The sequence below is a fragment of the Lutzomyia longipalpis genome, chromosome 3 (genome assembly GCF_024334085.1).
Source record: "Lutzomyia longipalpis isolate SR_M1_2022 chromosome 3, ASM2433408v1".
Lineage (NCBI taxonomy): Eukaryota > Metazoa > Arthropoda > Insecta > Diptera > Psychodidae > Lutzomyia > Lutzomyia longipalpis.
The window spans coordinates 26,742,771-26,762,514 of NC_074709.1; the positions used below are offsets into that span (position 1 = coordinate 26,742,771).

The 19,744-nt window shown below is 37.7% G+C and overlaps 1 protein-coding gene across 32 annotated transcripts in view; it reads left to right on the plus strand.

Annotated features, from left to right (window-relative positions):
• LOC129793468 (titin) overlaps positions 1-19,744 on the plus strand; it is a 165,947-nt gene that overhangs the window by 33,679 nt on the left and 112,524 nt on the right. For 28 of the 32 annotated variants that reach the window (XM_055833524.1, XM_055833529.1, XM_055833532.1 and 25 more), the window contains 8 exons: positions 5-431; positions 757-2,043; positions 2,513-2,719; positions 2,786-2,946; positions 3,181-4,701; positions 6,112-6,640; positions 6,704-7,468; positions 13,986-14,138. In XM_055833524.1, coding sequence (XP_055689499.1) covers positions 5-431; positions 757-2,043; positions 2,513-2,719; positions 2,786-2,946; positions 3,181-4,701; positions 6,112-6,640; positions 6,704-7,468; positions 13,986-14,138 — 5,050 coding nt within the window. Of the gene's footprint in view, positions 1-4; positions 432-756; positions 2,044-2,512; positions 2,720-2,785; positions 2,947-3,180; positions 4,702-6,111; positions 6,641-6,703; positions 7,469-13,985; positions 14,139-17,862; positions 18,615-19,744 lie in introns of those variants that run through there. The other 4 variants (XM_055833508.1, XM_055833510.1, XM_055833519.1 and 1 more) reach the window with 4 other exon arrangements.

Consider the following 19,744-nt stretch of genomic DNA (forward strand, 5'->3'; position numbering starts at 1 on the left):
TCAGTTGATCGTGGACGGTGATCGGGTCACATTGCTCATCCCGGAGGCCTTCTTCAAAGACACAGGCGTCTACACGTTGACCGCGAAAAATTTAGCCGGAGAGGTGTCCAATTCGTGCAATGTGTGCGTGAAGGGACGCGTGCCAAATGAGACGTCTGATTCGGAATTTGCCAGTGATATGGAACCCGTGAAGCCAGCTGTGCAGCTTCCACTGAAGAATACGAGTGTGTTTGAGGGTAAATCCGTTCGTTTGGACTGTGTGATTGTGGGTCAACCGGAACCCGAAGTTATTTGGTATCACGACGATAGACCCGTTAAGGAGTCTGCGGATATTCAGCTACTCTTTCAGGGGGACAGGTGCTCACTCCTCATTCACGAGGCCTACACAGAAGACGCGGGAGAGTACAAAGTGATTGCTATTAATTCTGCAGGTGAGTTCTTTTATTTTCTTTCTTTTGTTTCTTTCATTTTGAACTTGAAGATCATTTACAAGATTTTCTTTTGCTTCAAATTTGAGAAAATAAACGATATTTTACGAAAAGTTTTCAAAAAGAGTGTAATTCTTTATTCTTTAGCAAGAAAGGGAGCCAAAAATTGAAATTTGCATGAAAAACACTCTGTTTCGTATAACGTACAAAAATTTTGTGATAAAAAATCCTCATATCGGACCTGTACTGTAAATTTTCTTCTATACAAGAAAATATCCTTTTATGATTTTTTAGAATTAATTTTCAATGTTTCTATCCACGCAAATAGGTGAAACTTCAAGCATTTGCCAGCTAACAGTGACTCCACTGAATAATTTGGAGCCTGCAACAAGGATGACCGGCGAAAGGATGCAATCAACGGTTTCCCCGCCGAAGTTTGAGAAGCTCCTGATTGATATTTTGGCCCCAGAAGGGGAGAAGGTTGTATTTGAATGCCTTGTTTCGGGAGATCCACGACCTGAGATCAAGTGGTTGTTGAATAATCGCGAAATCATCCCGAATGAACGCATCCAGACATCCTACGCCGACGATGGGACAATCAAGCTAACAATTGAGAATATAACATCAAACGACAAAGGCCTATACACAGTTAAGGCTACAAATTCCTCCGGAGAATCCAAATGCTTCTCCCACTTGATTGTAAAGTCCGTCAACGCCGGGGATGCGCAAACAGCGAGTCAGGATGTCATCATTGAGGAGCACTACATCTGCCCAATGTTCAAGGAACTCTTCTCCGATCGTGTGGTGCGCATTGATGAGCCAACAAAGTTTGAGTGCATCGTCTTCGGGAAGCCAACACCAAAAGTTCGTTGGTTGTTCAATGATGAACCCGTTCATGGGAAAAATTTCCTCATTTCCACAAGTGGAGATCGCCAGGTGTTGGCCATTCCGGCTGTAACGAGTGAGACCACGGGGAAGATTGCCTGTGTGGCTGAAAATGAAATCGGGAAGGCAACGTGCGTGGCCTATTTGAATCTTCAGGGTGACTACATTCCCACCCAGGTGGCAAGTCCACAAACTTACACGCAGGAGCACAATACTCAATCATCACTCGTGACGATTAAGAAGCAAATGTTCACGACCACATCAACGCAACAGGTGAGCTCTGTGGCAAACAACATCCCACAGACGCAAATTCTCACAAGCCAGCAATTCCCCGATACTCTGGAGCAGCGACAATACCAGGAATATCATCAAGATCACGCACCGAGTCATCAGCAAAAATCCATTGTCATCCGCACCGTTGCTGATGTTCCAAAAGCAACGAGGAAGCACACTCCACCACGCTTTATATCACCACTCATTGGCAAGATTGTCGATCAGGGAGCTAATGTTGTGCTAGAAGCCGTTGTGGATGGCCACCCATCGCCCGATGTGAAGGTGACAAAGAATGGGGAACCCATTGAGAATGATGCGCACATCAGTGTGACCTACAACTTCAACAAAGTCACAATTCAACTAAATAATGTCTCCGTTTCCGATGCTGGACGGTACATTTGTACAGCCAATAATGCTGCAGGAACATCCACGAGTGTTGCTGATCTCGTTGTTAAAAGTAAGTCCTACTTTGGGTTGATTTTCTGCTTCAAGTTTACTGAATTTAGCAATTTGAAATTTGTACACTTTTCTTCCCGGAATGGTTTGATGTGCTTCCCGGAAAGTGCCATAAGTTGTACAGTGATCCTGCCCATTGCATCAGGAAGTTTCTAAAGGATCTTAGGAACCTCTTTTTCAACACCCGGGCTGATCCTTGATTTCATTTTTGCGTCAAAATCTGTGTCTATAAAAATACTTCACGTAATTGCAAAGGGAACTTCCTAAATTGACAGATTTGGACCCAAAGATGAAATCAAGGATTAGCCGGGTGTTGAAAAGGGAGTTTCTAAGATCCCTTAGAAACTTCCTGATGCAATGGGCAGGATGAATGTACAACTTTCAGCCATTTATTGCACTTTCCGGGAAGAAAAGTGTATTAAAAAAATATACAAACTTCAAATTCATACTAAATTTTAATCTTCCGACAGAATCCATCTTTCCTCCTGTCTTTGGGCATCGCCTTCAGACGCAAATTGCAAAGCTGGGTGAAAGGGTGATAATGGATGTGGAGATAACTGGATTGCCAGAGCCAACGGTTACGTGGTACAAAGATGATTTGCCACTCAACGAAGCTTCCTTGTCGCAGCATAAAGTTCAGAAAATGGGGAACTGTTACAAGCTGATCATTGAGAAAGGTGAGCTTAAAGAATAATTATTAAAAAAAAAATTTAATCTTCTTTTCATCCTTTTTTTCCTGTTAGCTTCCTTAACGGATGCTGGGAAATACATGGTGTCAGCTGTGAATCCTGGAGGGAAGGCAGAGAGCATCGCAAGTTTCGCTGTGATGGAAAAGACTCCCGAGAGGGTTGTCGAAGTGATCAAGACTGTCGTGTACGAAGATCCGCAGGATCATACGAGGAAGGTAAGAGAAGATCTCATTGCAACAGATTTTTTTTCCGGAAACTTTTCACTTTACAGCAATATTCGAGATTTGAAATTGGTTGGTAAATTTTATTTTTGGCGGGATGTGAGAAAAATAAATTTTAGAGAGAAATGAAAATTGTCACACAAACATAAAAAGACGCAAACATGAACAGAAGAAAGGAAATGCGGGGAAAACACAACACTACAGCTGTCTTTTCTACTGCATGCTAAGGGGTCGGAAGAGAGTTCAGCTATTCTTAGACCACCGAGCTCTTCTCATTCCGCACACACCGTCTCGCAGGCCACGATGGATCTGCACGGGTCGGAGGAGTCAACAATTGTCACGGAGACACGCCGCACAACGGAAGCAACAATGCGAATGGAGCACAAGGTATCATTTCCGGATCTGCCACCGCTCACACAGACACAGAATACGCAAACGCATGCAACCCCAATGCGCCACGAAGCAACAATGTCCGATAGTGCGGCTCTCAAGTCGTCCGGAACAAATACGGAGGCACTTGAGATGAAGCGGGTGGCAACACAGACCCCACCCCAGGTCCCCACGAAGCCATGCCAGGAGGAGGAGGAAGTTATTCAGACGCAATCAATTACGAAGAAATCCGCAATGGAGTACTTTGAGCACAAGATCAAGAGTGAGCCCGAGGAGAAGTATACAAAGTTCAGCGATCTCAAGGTGTCACCGTTCGAGCAGAAGTTGTCGAGTGATTTAAAGATGTTGAATTTGGAACCTGGCCCAGCTCCGGAAATTGGCTTTATGCCAAAAGGTGATCAAGTGAAGAGAGAAAATATTTCAGATCGTATTAAGCGTCTCGAGGAGGGGCATAGGGAGACGGAGACTCCATCCGGAGGCATCAGGGTGTTCCCACAGCTTTCCCGGACTGATGAACCGGGTAGTGTGTCCCCACGACCCTCAGCTGAGGCGGTGGCAATGGAGAAACTCTGGGCATCCCCTAAACCACACGAGGTGCATGATTTTACGGAGAAGAAAACAACCGAGCAACGCTACACGTGGGCTAGTAGCCAGGAAATGAGCATTGGAACATGCCATGATGTTCCCACGGAAGTTCCCACAACCGATGATACCCTCAAGAATTACTCAATCACATCGGCAAAGAAGGTCTTTGAGGATAAACTAAAGGAAGCCCCGGAGCTTGTGGCACCTCAACTTGTGCGACAAGTCTCAAAGGAGCGTCCAAAGTCCGTTCATGAGCTCTTCCATGCCATCCACTTGGAACCGGGATCCCCACCAGAGGTGTGTTATGCCCCAAAGCCCACGTTTGAGCGCAAAAAATCCCTGGTGGAGACACTCGAGGAGAGCCTGGAGCGGAAAATCGAATCAGAACCGACACGTGTTCCACCAGGTGGTGTACGCATAGTTCCGCCGCCAAAGCGTGAAAGATCCCTCCCACCCACAATCCAACCACCCCCCGTTGTTCCCTGCCTGCGGAGTGATGTGAGTGAAGCTGAATTGTCCAGTGATTTTGAATCCCTACCCCGTTTGGCGCAATTTAGGCACGTCGAAGCACCCAAAGTCACGAGAGAGCCACACAAAGCTCCCAGTGACGCGCCCCCCAGCAGTGTCTTCCCGAGTGGCTACATGGCTGACACGGAGGATCAGAGCACGATACCTCATCACCATGACACTCAATTTGCCCCAAATGCAAAACACTACCGGCACCACAATCATAAGCATGAAAGAATCTATGAATCATCTGGAACTGATCCCAAGGTGCGCGCGCCATTGATGTGTGCCGAAAAAGCTTTATGTTCGTTCCTCCAAACCTATAGAGTTCCCATTTGAATCCCCCTGAACCTGAAACCTTTTTTGTGGGCATTTTTCATCCATCAAAGAACATCTAACAGCATGATTTCCTTCTTTTTTTTTCAAGAGTTGAGTGGATTTTTTGATTGAGATGATTGCAGTTGAAAGTTTTAAACTTATTTATTATCTTATGTTTTTAATTGATTTTTTGAAAAAAATTGTCTTGAAAGATTTCAAGACAAATTTTACAGCTTTGATTTGTATAACGAACAAAATTTTTCGAATTCATCCAAATGTCTTTTCTTTCGGCAATTTTATCAAATCGACATGTTTCTTGAATCCTTCAAACACTTGGGAAGATTTCTAACGAAATATTTAAATAAAATCGAATATAAACGTACAGAGAGATTTTGTTCGTTATGTGAAACCGAGGATAATAAATATACCTAATTCGACTGTTTTTCAAATTAATAAAATCTTACCTGTTTTTTTTTTTAAATATTTTATTCTTTTTGATAAGAAAATAAAATATTTTACTTTATAAAATTTAAATTGCATTGAGTCCTTTTTAGCTATGTCACACATAACATACAAAAACAACCAGAAACGTTTTTTAAAGAACAATTCTTTCCCTTTTTGTTTCTAAAAGTCTTTAAACGCTTCTCTATGTTGTTTAAAAATCCAGAAAATTTATTAAATTTAACTCTTTCAGTCAAAAAAAAGCATTTTATTACTTTTCTTCTCTATCATACGAGCCCCTACTGTAGAGAAAATACTCCAAACTGAATTAAGGCATTTTTTATGAAATATTAATTGGGCAATAAATTCTCTTTTTAGCTTAAACTTTGAATAAACAGTCAGAAGCTACACCTACTAACTTACAGATAATTCTTTAAATTTTATTCTCCTTAAAGAAGCCATCATTTTGCATTTAATGATGCTTCTACTTTTGGAGCAACAAATGTCCAAAATAAGATTTAAAAAAACAGCATGAATTTAAGTAAATAAGCAATAAAATCTTGATGTTCCACACGACAGGCGTTTAACAGCCTGTCCATCTTTTGCGTTAATTTTAACTTCTTTGCCATTTTGCCATCCTCTTTTCGGGGTCATCAATTTGTGCGAAAATTCATAGCGCAATTTGGCAAAAAGTCATGAACTTGCGTGGTCTCAGGAATTTATTATTGGCACAGTGAGAGCTATTTTTGCCTCTTCTTTGGGAATTTGTATCGTGAGAATTTTAATGAGAGCCCAACGTTTTTATTTTGTGTGTGACATTTTAATGCATGTTTGTGATTCTTTTTTTGGGGCAATTTTGGGTCAATTCTGCAGCAATAAAATGGAATTTTTATTGGAGGCTTTCAATTTGGCTTGCAGGAATACTCAACGGCGTCACTGATAAAGAATATCTCAGTGACAACGACGCAGTACAAGTACTTGGATGATCATCAATTAGAACCATTGCCGTACACGGTGGATCCACCGCAAGCGAAGCGCCCGCGGATACCACCACCGCCTAGTCCTTCGAAATTCATTAAAGGTGAATTTCGCGAGAGTGACTACGAGAGCGACTACGAGGGACGCATTGTACCCATTTGGCGTCCCACGGACTCTGATTCGGAGCCCCAATATCGTCCTGTGCGGCCTGTTTTGACGCCCACGGGTCGTCGATCGGGTGTCTCTGATGGGCATCGTTCGCCCACGCCTCCCTCTGAATTCGATCGCAAACCACGTCCGAGTGATGGACCACCACGTCCCAAATTTGAGCCCATTGAGAAGATTAATCGCATCACGGAGACAAGCTACAGCCACTCAACGCGGCAACAGCAGCAGCAACATCATCAGCAGCCGTTTGTGCACAAACCAACGCCAGTTACATCAACGAGATACTTTACAGCAACTGCAGGTGAGTCAAGAGATTTTAAGAGAAAATCTTCTTTATTTAGGAGGGCTTTCTGCTTGATTTTAGGTACTCCAGTTCACAATACGATTGCAACGGAAACCAGCAACACGATGCACATGCGGGAGCACACGGAAACCAGCCATCGTGTGGTGAATATGAATCAAACAACGAGGGTAATCAAGTTCGATGGTGGGCAGAAGAAGAGCGAACTTGAACCCTTCCCGTATGCTCCACCAACAAATGGGGACACCTCTCCACGTCCTCGTGTCTCCCTTCCACCCACACCAACGCGTTTCGTGAAGGGAGACTTCCGGGAGAGTGATTACGAGAGTGAAGTGGATGCAGCACGAATTCGTCCGGTGTGGACCCCTAATCCTCTCGATGGGGATGAGCCACACTACCGCAGAGTTGCTCCGCCACAGCCAACACGATCAGCTAGCTGTCCACGCTCCTACCCAGCTGAGAGGGTGCTAACACCGATGGAATTTGACAGACAAGGCCCCTTGATGCCGCAACTCTCACCCAGCTTGACCCCAACAAAGGACTACAGGACGCAAACACTCGATCGCTATGCTACAAAGAGGGTGCATCAGTATGTGACGACGAAGATGACACAGGATGACACCAGCATTCGTCATCAGCAACCCATTCAGGCGTATGCTCAACATCAAATGCGTGATCTCGGGAGCAGCATTAAGACGAAAGCAACGCAGTTTATGCGAGACATCGCATCCGACCTGAAACAACCGCAAAAACCAATTCTCAAGAAAGCAACGAGCACCGGAAATGAACCACAAGCCTACAGGGAAGAGTCCAGAATCTCACAGTATGGTAAGTCCCATGAGAACTTCGTTTGCTTTTCCATCTTCTTTTGATTGCGACGTTTTGGGTTTTATTTTGGAAAATTTTAAAAGCCTTTTTAAGTTTGATTTTATTTTTCTTTTTACCTTTTTACCTTCATTTCGTTTTTTTTTTTAAATTAAAATTAAACTAAAGGAAACTCATTTGGGTGTGGTTGTTGGTAGCAGGATACAGAGCTAAAGATGAAAAGGAAGAGAAGCTTTGATTTAGGTTTATTTTTGAGGGTTTATTTTAAAATCAATTTTTCTGTTTTTAAGTTTCGGATGATGAAAGGAGGCTATTGATTTTTATTCGCGAGACATGATTTTATTAAAAGATACAAAAAATTGATAGAAAAAGTTCTTAAAGTCTCATTAAACATTCAAGAAAAGCTTGAAAATAAACGAAAAAAGTCAATAGAAAAGAAACCATTCAAAATGCAAAAGCCACGCCCCTATTGTATCTAACTTTTATAGTACGTTGTTAATGTATAAAGCAAATGCTTGAAGCGCTTGAGGGCTTCGAGTTATGATCTTTAATCTTGAAAACAGTAACAGTTAATCGAAAGAAGCATTGAAGCATTGACGCATATGTATGTTTTATCAAGAGTTTAACGAATTTTGAAAGAAAATCAATTTGGGGGAGTGACTTACTTTTTTTTGGAAAATCTCTAACAGCATTTTTGATTAAAAAATATTCATTTTTTAAAGTAATTTTCAGTTAAATTAATTAGTTTTTTCTCTGTTTTAAAACTGATTTCGTAAACTGTACAGTACATACAACGACGTTTTGAATGAATTGTTGACCCTTCATCAGGTGCTGGAAGAAATTGGCCAATTTTTTTCGTAGCAATTGGACGGATTTTTCAAGAGAAATTTTAAAATATAATTCAGAAAATTTAGTTCAATGCTCTACAGAATACAAAGGTTTAAGATTCTCTAATATAAGCTTACCTGCTACCAAACAAACAAAAAACGAAACTTAACGACTTTATAACCATAAAACCATCATGTTGCCTTTTCCCATTTGATTGAAACAAAGCGAAACATGCTGACACAGAACTTTATTGTAAATGTTCAAGGAACGAAACACATTGACCCCGATACTGGCCTGATTTATTTCAAATATGATTTTGGGTATGAGTTCGGGATCCTATTTCCGGGTGAAGGTAAAAAATTCATTGGTGGCAGTAGCGCTGGGCGACCCCACATGCAGGTTCAGGCGCAACAGCGATCAGGGGACATTGAGCTGCCCGTTCTGCATGAGCGTACGCACAAGCCTGCCACGAATGGCACAACATCGGATCAGTGGGGTCCCAATAAGCGCTACAGTCTGCCCATTAGCATCAATATCGATGAGCTTCACCAGCAAAACATCGATGGCAGAGGAGGTAGATTCTATCTGTGTGTTGTGTGTTGTTTGTCACCCACTCCCATGAAAAAGAAAATTCTTTGCTTGACATTTTTTCTTTAAATCTTATTTTATCGTTTTTTATTTAACCATTTTTAACACGATTCGCGTGCATTTTCATTTCGTTTTTCTTTTCTCGAGTGTTTTTTTTTTATTTTGTTGTTTTATGTTATTGTTGTTGTCCTGAACATCACACAAACATTACTCATGGATTCATTTGCATGCATCATGTCTCTCAATGTAAGTAATTCAATTCATTCTCTCACATTAACTTAACTTTTTCAAAGAAAAAAAATCCCATAAAGTTTAATAAATTTCTCATTAAAAGAAGCCAAAAAACGAATCTTTTTAGATCAACGATCTGTTGGACAGAGAATTCAGACCCCCGTGAATTTTTCCAAGGAAGATAAACCGAAGAAGCCACCAGCAATAATTACGGTGAGTCTGCAGATCAATTTTATTGTAGGAAAAATACTTTAAAAATTCCTTTTTGTGTGCAGCCTTTGAAGGATATAGCTGTGGTGGCGGGACAAACAGCGAGATTTGAATGTATTGTTCAGAGTGATCCTCATCCGGAAGTGATTTGGTGTAGGAATGGCGTTATGATTGGGAGGAGCCTAAAGCATCACATTGAGTATCGAAATGGAGTTTGTCGTCTCACAATTCCTCATGCATTTACAGGTAAAAGGAAAAATTAATTAAAAATTGAGAACTTTTGGCCACAAGACATTTTTGAATGCGCTTTTGACATTTTTTGAGCTCAAATTAAAATTTCAATAATTTATTTAATTTTTTAGAGGACGCTGGGACATACTCCTGTACAGCGAGCAATCAGCTAGGCTCTGTAACCACAAGTGCTGACCTACTTGTTCCAGGGAATAAATGGGGAGTCAGGAAATGATTTAGAAACTTGCCTTTTTTTTTTTTTTTGATTAATTTTAAGGAAAAAAAATGGCAGAGGTTAGCATTCAGATCTTATTTAAATTGTTTCATTTAACGAACAAGAATATTCTAAAGCTTTCATTTCTTGAACGGATTTTTTTTTAATTTTCAAGCTCATTTAATAAAGATTTTAATTCGCTTTAATAGAGATTTCAATTTCTCAGTTTTAGTGTATTTCTTGAAATATTTTGTTCTTGATTCATCAAAAAAGAGAATTTTCTAAATCAATCAAACATAGAATGATGACTCATAAGAGAACTGAAAACTTTGAAAAATTCTTTTACAAACACTGAGAGAAATAAAAAGAAAAAGAAGCGATAGAAAATATGCTTCTTTTCATTGATTGAATATATGTTTGTTAAACGAAACTACAGAATACTGGTATACTGCAAACCTCTGTCTTTTTCGTTATAAGGGATACTATTTGCATAAAAATGATTTAAAATGTTTGACAAAATTGAAAAATATCTGTCAAGAAAGAACTTTGAAAAAAAAAAAAGATTTTAACAACTTTCTTAATAAAATTTCTTCAAGAGAACATATTTCAAAAGAAAAGCTTTCGAAGATCAGTCAAGAAATTATCTGTCAAATAGGATCTGTCAGAACTCGTGTCATTTTTTTTATTGCAAATAGCACCTGCTATGAGTAAAACTCTTCTGTATTCAATTTGCTAATAGCTTTGTATGTCTGACATACTCTGTATTTTCAATTTGACAACACATGCATAAATTGTTGTTTAATAAAGATTAATGTATTGAAAATCTTGGCATTGAGTCAATTTCTTTTTCTTTCATCAAAATATTTACGATTTCAGCCAAAATAAAAACATTGTCGCGATGGCAACCATTGTTGTTTACCCACCGCGTGCCAAGACGCCATCATGGTTGACAACATGAGGAGCATTCGGGTGAGATCGTAGGGTGATCGTGTGATCAAAAATTCTTCGGCCTTCCCCTTCACGAATGGGCGGTTCGGCTGTATTCGGGATGGGGAAAAGCGTGTGATCGTTGCAAAGGGGATCGCATGCGCTTTGGGGGATCTTCTAAAAAGTCAGCTGTGATCAATGAGGGGAGTTTGTGCCAAAGATTTTTGTGAATAAAAACCAAAACATCTCTTCTTCTCGCTCTCTTGGCACACATTTATTTTTAGGGAGCGATTTGTCTGTTTTTTTTTTTCATTCCCAAAAGTATTTACGGACATGTCAATCGTGAGATTTTTTGGGCTTCTCTAAATCTATTTCTATACTTTACACGTAGTTTATAATCCGTTTTTAACATCACTATCGATTGACGAATGCAACATTAATCAGCCATGTTAGTCAGAGCTTTGTGTGAGAGAGGAAGAGCGGGTGAGAGATCCATTTTGGCGCGTGGTGCCAAAAAGATCCTTCTCATGTTGAAACAATGTCTAGTGAGGAGGAAAGATATAAATAATTCCCACCATGATATTATTCACCTGGGAAACGATCCAAAAAATCCAACGGGAGGAACATGAATAATGCCTGGCTCACAGAGTGACAAAGTCCGCGCGCAACGCCTCCACGGAGTGATCTCACCGCGAGCGTTAGGAAGATCGTATGATCCTCATTCAATAGGGGAAGTTTCTGCTGTTTAGTTCACTTTTTTCTTCTTGTTGCGAAGATCGCTCTTTGAGAAGGATTTTTACGCGTGTTTTTTTGGCACTGTGAGTAGTTTTAGCATAAAATTCTCTCTTGCTAATTAATTCATCCACTTCAGGCTCAGCATTGCTTGTGCAATTAACTTTTAAAGAGGGATCAAATTATTTATTTGTGCCTTGAACTAAAGATCACTTTTTGGCAAACTGCTAAAGTATCCTCATAGCGATATTTCCCTCTTGTATGAGAAATACTTTGTAGTTTTGTTGGGAAATTTTCACAAATTAATAGTTTTTGAGGTTTATTTTACGATTCAATTGGTAATTGTTGCTCAGATTACACGGATTAAACATATTTTAGCGACGGTTTAAAGTTAAATCGTTTTAAATTTAAACTGAAAGCTACGGAACTTTTTGTTGTTGTTTAATCTTCAAGACGTTTTTCTGCATTGCAAGAATTAATATTGTTGGCTCCTTGAGGTTTAACTGTCGCTCAAAAACCTCAAAAAGGATTAATCTAAGCGATTTACCGCTGAATAGTAAGCCAGTAAATGCGTTAATAATTTATGTTTAATATGAAGATGTTACTGAACCCGCGCCTAAAAGTTATTCTTAGGTCAGTTTAGCATAAAAGTTCAACAATCTTCTTCAATTGAGATTAATCTGAGAGAATTTTCAAAGCATTAACGTCACATTTAATCGCTGAAAGATTTTCGTGTGTTTGTGGAGGTTATGAAGAAAAGTTCTCAAAGATAAGATAAATGGGAGAAAGTTTGAAAATTTTCCCAACAAACGCATATTTCACATGACAAATAATATTTTCTTTCCGAAGCACCCGCAAATAAATAAAGAAAAAATGAAAATGAAAATAAAATAGAAGATTTAAGAGGGATAATTTTTGTATTTTCGCATGATAAATAAAATTAAGAATAGAATGGGAAGAAGGAGAAATTTTTCTCCGCCATTAAACTATTTTCGCGTGGAACGATCACCGCGAGAAAATTCTCTGATCTTTCGTTGCGCAGGAATTTCACGCTCACCTCTTGAGAGGTTTTCTTCTCTACTTTTCTTTCTCATTGAGAGGAAAATGGGAAATTGAAAATGAAAATCACTCAACAAGTTTTTTCTTTTGGGATGTTTGTAGGACATTTCCAAGCTTGTCGTGCATAATAAATTGAAGTAGATGCGAAGCTGAAAAAAATCAATCATCAACATTCCTCGCAATCAATCGAGCAATACGAGAGATCAGATTCAATTTGCAAGTAATTCATCATGTTTGTCGTATTATTTTGAAAATATTTTAACTTGAACCAATTGGGTATGAGAAGACTTTAGCTCTGTCTCGTCAGAGATCATTAAATCATCAATCAACAGGGCAATGCGCTTCATTTTGATTTGCAATAGAAAATATACACTGAACAGCAAAATTTTTATTAAAAGAAGCTTTCAGCAAGGCTTTTAAACGTCTTGAATCTTATTATGTTCTTAATGAAAGATTCTTTTCAATTTTTTTTTTGTAAATTCTTCAAAAATTTAAATTTTCCAAAGAAGAATTTTAATGATCTCTTTCAGTATCCGTGATATTAAAGTTTTTATTTGAATTAAAGAAAAAGAAGTTTGAAAAATCTTCAAGCAAATTAGACAATATAAATTTTAATAATTTTTCAAGATCTTCTAGCAATTTTGGCTTTGCCAGAAAATTTTCAATGACTGTCCAAACATTCTTGCAATTTTGGTGAGAGTTTAGGACCCACTTAAATACTTTCCAATTGAATAAAAGAATTCTCTCAATCAAAAACTTGTCGTACAGTTTAATTGAGCATTTATTGGCGGAAGTATGTACGGTGAAATGCGTGAATGTAGAGCAAAAGAGCGCAAATTTGAAGTTCTTGTGTGAAATTGCCAATTAATTTTGCACAAATTTGTGCCAAAATTCATGCTGAGAGATTTTGTGACTTTTTCCTGCAAAAACAAGCTCATTTTGCCATTTGGAAAATTCTTCAAGGTCCTCACAGTGATGGCGCATTTCAAATTTTGATGTGTTTATTGTAAAATCTCCCGGAGGAACTTAAGCAAAATTTATTAATGTTTATTCTGATGAATGACACATGTCGCTCTATATATAAAAATTCCACGAATTGCTTTCCATTTTCATTGGAAAAACTCATGAAGAATTTTTTTGTCTTTCAATGAAAATTTTTGAGAGATTTTGCAAGAATTTGTCAAACATTTTTTTGCTTATAAATAGAAGAGAGAGAGAATGTGCTAAAAGAATGCGAAATGTCCTGAAAGAAAAACATCAACATCCTCATTTTGAGGAAAGAAAAAAAAACGAAGATTTGTTTATTGTCCAATTTTCCAAAATTAAAACACAAAACGCGCTGCTAAAACAATTTTTCATGCGCCATGTGGGTGGATTTTAGTCAGCATCAACAGAGTAGTTGAAGAAGAGGAAAAGTGCGCCATTTGATCCCATTTTAAAAGAGACAGAGAAGGAGTGAGATGCTTTGCTAAATCCCATTCGCAATGTGATTCTTTGCAGATTCCCCAAAATTCAATCATACGCAGTACATTGTTGAATTCACGCAGCACCCACTTGGTAGGAATCACGACAGAAATAGTCCGGCAGAACTCATGGAGAAATGGGAGAACGTCGTGGAGAGTCTCCTTTCACCGGCAACGCCCTCAGACGCAGGTAAGAGAGATGAGATTCAATGTGGTGAGATTTTTAAGAGCAGAGAGAAGAAAAATTGTGAAAAAACCGAAAAAACAGACATTTTTGCACGGATTTAGTTAAACAAACTCCTACCGCGAATTCCTCAAAATTTATCATCAAGCCATGCGAGTGGCTGTAGGTGTATGGAGGAGGTATTTAGAATTTTTGGCATTTTGATAGCTTCAAGATGGTGCGAAATGATCGTCAGTTGAGATTTTTTTTCGCTTCCCGAAAGAAAATTCATTTTATTGGAGTCGGTTGAGCACTGAAATTAGCTGAATTAAGAGCTAAGAGAGGGTTAAAGGAATTATTTAAAGAATAATAATTTAAAAACTCAAGAAAAGAATTTAAGAAGCTTCCAGGCGAATTCAAGACAAAATTCTAAGCACGGTTAACTTAATATCTTTTAAAATTTTCGAGATATTTAATCTCTTTTTAGTAGAATCTCAAAAGAATATTTACAGAGAATTCCTTCTAAAGAAAATTCTAACAAGAAGCACGTTAAGAAATCAACAAGAAAAACTTTCTCAAACACTTGAAACTTTCACCCAAAAGACAAGAAAATTCTTTAGAATTTATTTGTTGTCTGGGATTTGTTTGAAAGGCAAAAATTATGGCCTTTTCCTCATTTCTCTTGCCACAGGATGCGGTTTTAAAGTACACTTTCAATGAAATTCCGCAAATTATGTTTGACGAGAGACACTGGGTTCATTTTGTTTAGTACGGGGGTTATTTGAAAAGTTCTTGGGGCTAAAATTCAGAAGTTTTTAGATGAATTTTTTTATTATAATTTTTATATCCGGTAAACTGTTTGAAAATCTATAGGCTTGCTTTATCCTTTAATGACTACTTGACATCTTAGTAAAGAAAACTGTTAGAATTTTGTAGTTCTTACGTATTTAGACGCTGTGGCTTACAAAATTTCAGGTATCAGTTGGATGTATTAATGCGTCTAGTAGTTCTCAAAAGAATAACTAAAAATGATAAGAACCACCAATTTCTAGCAGATTTCTCTTACAGAATTTTTCATTAAAGATTTTACAATTGAGCAACTAAAGCGCTTCTAAGGGATTTAAATATCCAACTACAAGACATGTCGTTAAAGAGAATTCACTTTTTCAAAATTCCTTCAAATTGACTTCACTGAAGTTTGTGTCAAGTACTGCTAGAAAATTCGTTATTCCGACTAATCAATTCTTTTATGTTAAAATAACTAGATTTCATGCTTATTTTTGAAAGATAATCTCCAAAAATTGAATAAGAAAGGATCAAAAGGACATAAAAAAACAAATAACCTTAAAATCCACAATTTAACCTCGCTGAAGTAACTGTCAAAAACTGCAAGAATATATATTTTTCATCCTAAATCGTCAAGTTAATAAAATAAAATTTTCTGAACTTCTTTAAACGCTGCAAAATGCCCAGAACATCCCAATCAACTCCCTAAAATTTATTATTCTAAATTTATCTCCACAAAGCGCGGGCTTTTTGAAACAACTCCCGCGTGTTTTGCCTATCAGTCGAGGAATTAAATTAAACTGCTGACAGGGCGTGATTATTCACGCAATATTGCTTCACATTGGCGCATTTCAGTGACTCTTCACTTGCAAAAATATAATTTGTCCCATTTGCTGGGAAATATGATTGTGTCATTCACTGAAAGTTTTTCATTTTTTCAATTAAAATGACTGATCGAGACGGCATTAACCAATTTTCACTCAAGCATCTTTCCATTTCAATTGCCACTGACCTTCATTCGTCGCCATACAAATTTTCATATAGTTATATCGCGGGTAACATTTATATATTTATTTATCTTTGCCAATATATGAGATTCTCAGCTGATTGTTTATTTTAGCCACAAGCAGCGATACAACGAATATAAGTCGTTTAGTTTAGTTTCTTCTGTTTAATTTTCATCTTTCTCATTTTTTTGTGGGTCAAATTAACGATTAGGGCGCCGAAAAGCCGCAGAAAAATTGTCTTTTTGTCCATTTGAAAAGAAGAAAAAATCGATAAATTGGAAAATTGGGACATGATTGTTCTCGTTGCTATTTCAATTGCAAACACAAGTCTCGTGGACTAATTACTCGCACTGACCTTCCTCAGAGCCATTGACCGCGACGTTTGGAGAAGTTTTTGATTCTTTTCGAACATCTGGGGCAGATGTATTTGTGTCCTAAGGGTTCTAAGAGTCTCATTTTTAAGGAACTTCTCTCATTGAAATGTTTTATTGATTTTTTATGGAAAATTCTTTAATACAAATATTAATTTTTAGTTGAAAAAGGAATGATTTTTCGTTAAAAATTTAAGGGAATTACTTAAGAGATTTTTAAGAATTTTTTTCGAAGCCTTTTTCTAATGGAAAACTCACGGGAAATTCATTGAAAGCTCCTCAGAAAGTTAAACATTTGACGTTTAATATTCCTTAAACTTCCAAAAGACTTTCAAAAATAATAACCAGGATTAATTTCTTACTCAATTCTTAATTAATCCTTGCTATTTTTAAGTGAAAATTCCCGAAGGACCCTCGTCCTGATGGTGTCCTAGAGAAATTTCTTTGATGAGGATCGGTGCCATTTTGATTAAGGATTCCAGGAAAAATTCATAAATTTGAATTTTCCTTTCAAGGACGAAGATTTGGGCAAAAACATGAAATGCAAAAATCTAAATTGTTCAAAATTTCCATAAAAAATGCAAAATATTACTTCAAGAACCACTGGAATGTCTTTCTAAACATCCAAAGATTGGATCCTTGGGTAAATTATCCCAAAGTCCTTGCCAAGCTGTTAACTATTTTGCTCATTATCTCGGAATTTTTCTTCTACACTAAAATAAAAAATTATTGGAAATTATTCCTTTAATTATTTAGAACATTTCTGTGTTATTTTGAATTCGAAAAGGCTTAAGGACATTTATCCTTAAGTCGTCCTAGAGTGGAATTTTTGATGAGGATCGATCCCATTATGTTCAAGGATTTTGGGAAAAATAGTAGAATTCTTCTCGAGATATCCTTTCAAAGGATATTTGCAAAAACATGAAAATGAAAATGCAAAAATGACTCAAAAACCGTCAAAACTTTAAAATATTGATTTAGAAACTTCTAAAATGAATTCTTGAGCAATTAAACGAGGGATCTGTGTCAAAAATATCCTTTTATCCTTTACAGATTAAGGAGAAAGCACTATGCTGACTAATTCCTAAGCTATCACTCTTAAAAAACAAAAATAGGGCAGGTTTCACTGCAAATTGCCTCCTGAGTCCGTTTCAAGGACTTTTAGGCAAAAAGGACGCTAACCTCGAATTTTTCAAATTAACAGAAAATGTTCTTTAAGCAAATAAGAATACAAATTCGTTGGAATTTCTGAAAAATCTCAAGAAATGTAGCTGAAATTGAGGAGAGAAAGTACTGATAAGACGGCGTCTTATCAGTAAAAGTTGTTTACAAACACCCGAAGGCAGCCGAAGTGCCAAATTTGATGCTTCGGCTGCATTCGGCATGTGCCAATCGTGCTCCCATCGGGAAATTTATAAATAAATTCCGTAGCCGAGTACAGGTATGTACTTTGGATAGAATTTCCGTGAAAGTTCTAAAAATTTGTGCAAAAAGTTATTTTGGGACAGTGAAAATTTCCCCCACCAGAAAATTGGGTTTTCCTCGAATCAGAGGCATTCAACAGCTCTGCACGATCGCGAGATGATCACTCTTCGCTCACTACTCAAATACGAAAGACGTCTTGAAGTTTTAGTCTCGCGGGATGACTTGAGTTCTCTGCTAGCTGTGGAAGTGCCTACAAGTGGCAAGAAGAAAAGTGGCAAAGAAAAACTTTGTGTGCTAGTGAAGACTTAGTCGTGGGGACTTTGAAAATTTTCCACACTTGGGATTTTTTCAAATCAGTTTTCACCCAAAAGGATTAAAATTTTAAACCGAAAGGAGGAAGCAAAGAGGATTTGTTGAATTAAAAATATTGTTTGGTTTTTACTTCTTTAGTTCTTTTTTTGTGCATATTTATCAAAGTTTATTTATTTTTTAGTGAAAAATTATAATATTTATCTCTATAGTGATTTATTTAAATTTAATCGACGAAAAGTCTATAAAGGCAGTTTTCACGTGAAAAATTAATCGTTCTGTGGAATTTAGAGCGATTTTTCGTTTAATAATAATTTTGTGTGTGAAAAAGCCAAAAAAAAGCAATAAGAAGAATAAAAAAGTTCGTGAAGAATTGAGAAAAAGTGGATTTCTTGTGCAATTCTCTGTAAAAAGAAATTGTGAAGATTAAAAATTCACAATGCAGCGACAAAATTCAAATCCATACCAGCTCCAGCAGCAAACTCAACAATCGCAACAAATTGTGAGTTTGCAGCAGCAGCAGTATGAGCAGCAGATTTCTCAGCAAAGGATTAGCCGTACTGAACATACTGTGAGCCGTCAGCAGTTTACGACTCAGCAGAGAGGTCTGCATCCTTTTTCTCTTCCTCAAAAGGATTCCAATGCATTTTCCTCGCATTCCATCAGTCGTAATCCAACGGAAAATTCACACAAAAAGTGCCTTCGTTCGAGAAAAAAAAAGTTGTCCATCAGTGTAGAATTAAATTTAAGTGATTTTTCTGTGCGCAACATTAAATCTCTTTCAATGTGCATTGAGCCATTTAATTTGTGCCAAATCGAGAGACTGGCTCTACCCATTTATGGTGTGGATTTGCATTGAATATTAAATATTGCGCCATCGATTGAGGGGAGAGCTCGTGCAAAAAGGTGCATTTTAGCAACAACACCGTGCGATTTCTTGTGACAAAAAGTGGATTTTTCTTTATATGGAACCATCATTACTTTCTTCTCCTCAACTCTGTGTCTCCCTCTCATCGAATGTGTGCAAAAAAAAGTGAGAAAAGAAGCCCAATCTGGTCAGCTAAAATGCTCTTTTTTACCATTTTTGTGGCAAAAGTGAATTTTTGGTGATTATATGGTCATAAAAATGCAATTAATGTGCCATCAGTGTGCTCAAAAGCACCAAGAAATCCGCAAGAGTGCAAGAAAAGGAGGTTTCTTGTGAAATTCCCCGTGAAAACCGTTGATTTTTGTGGGAAAAATTGAATTTTTGTGATTTTTCCGAACTTTTTGGGATCGTTACGTAACGATCAGTTTCGTGAAAAATGATTTTTCAAGGGGAAAATCCCTCAAAGGACTCTCAGATGTGTTTGTGGAGTGAAAATCTGTGATCTTTTCGTGATATCCTGGCTAGCTTTAGTGCAAAAAAAGGACTCTGATGGACAATTTGAAATATCCCTCTCTCGAAAAATTCGTTTAAATTCAAAATCTCCGCAGAAAATGATCCGATTTTGATCATTCAGGGATCAGGAGACACCCAAAATGATTCTTAATCGTTCAGGATGCATTTTCTGGAGGATTTCTCGAATTTAAAGTGAGAAAAAAGGACACTTTTTGTGTGAAATTCAGTGTGAAGTCAACGAAGTTTGGATTACGACTGAGCTGGGTGCTCCTAAAAAGGTTCCGCGTAATGTGATCTCAATGGTGAAATAGGTTAAAAATAGCCACCTAGAATGTGGATTTGTGCCAAGAATCT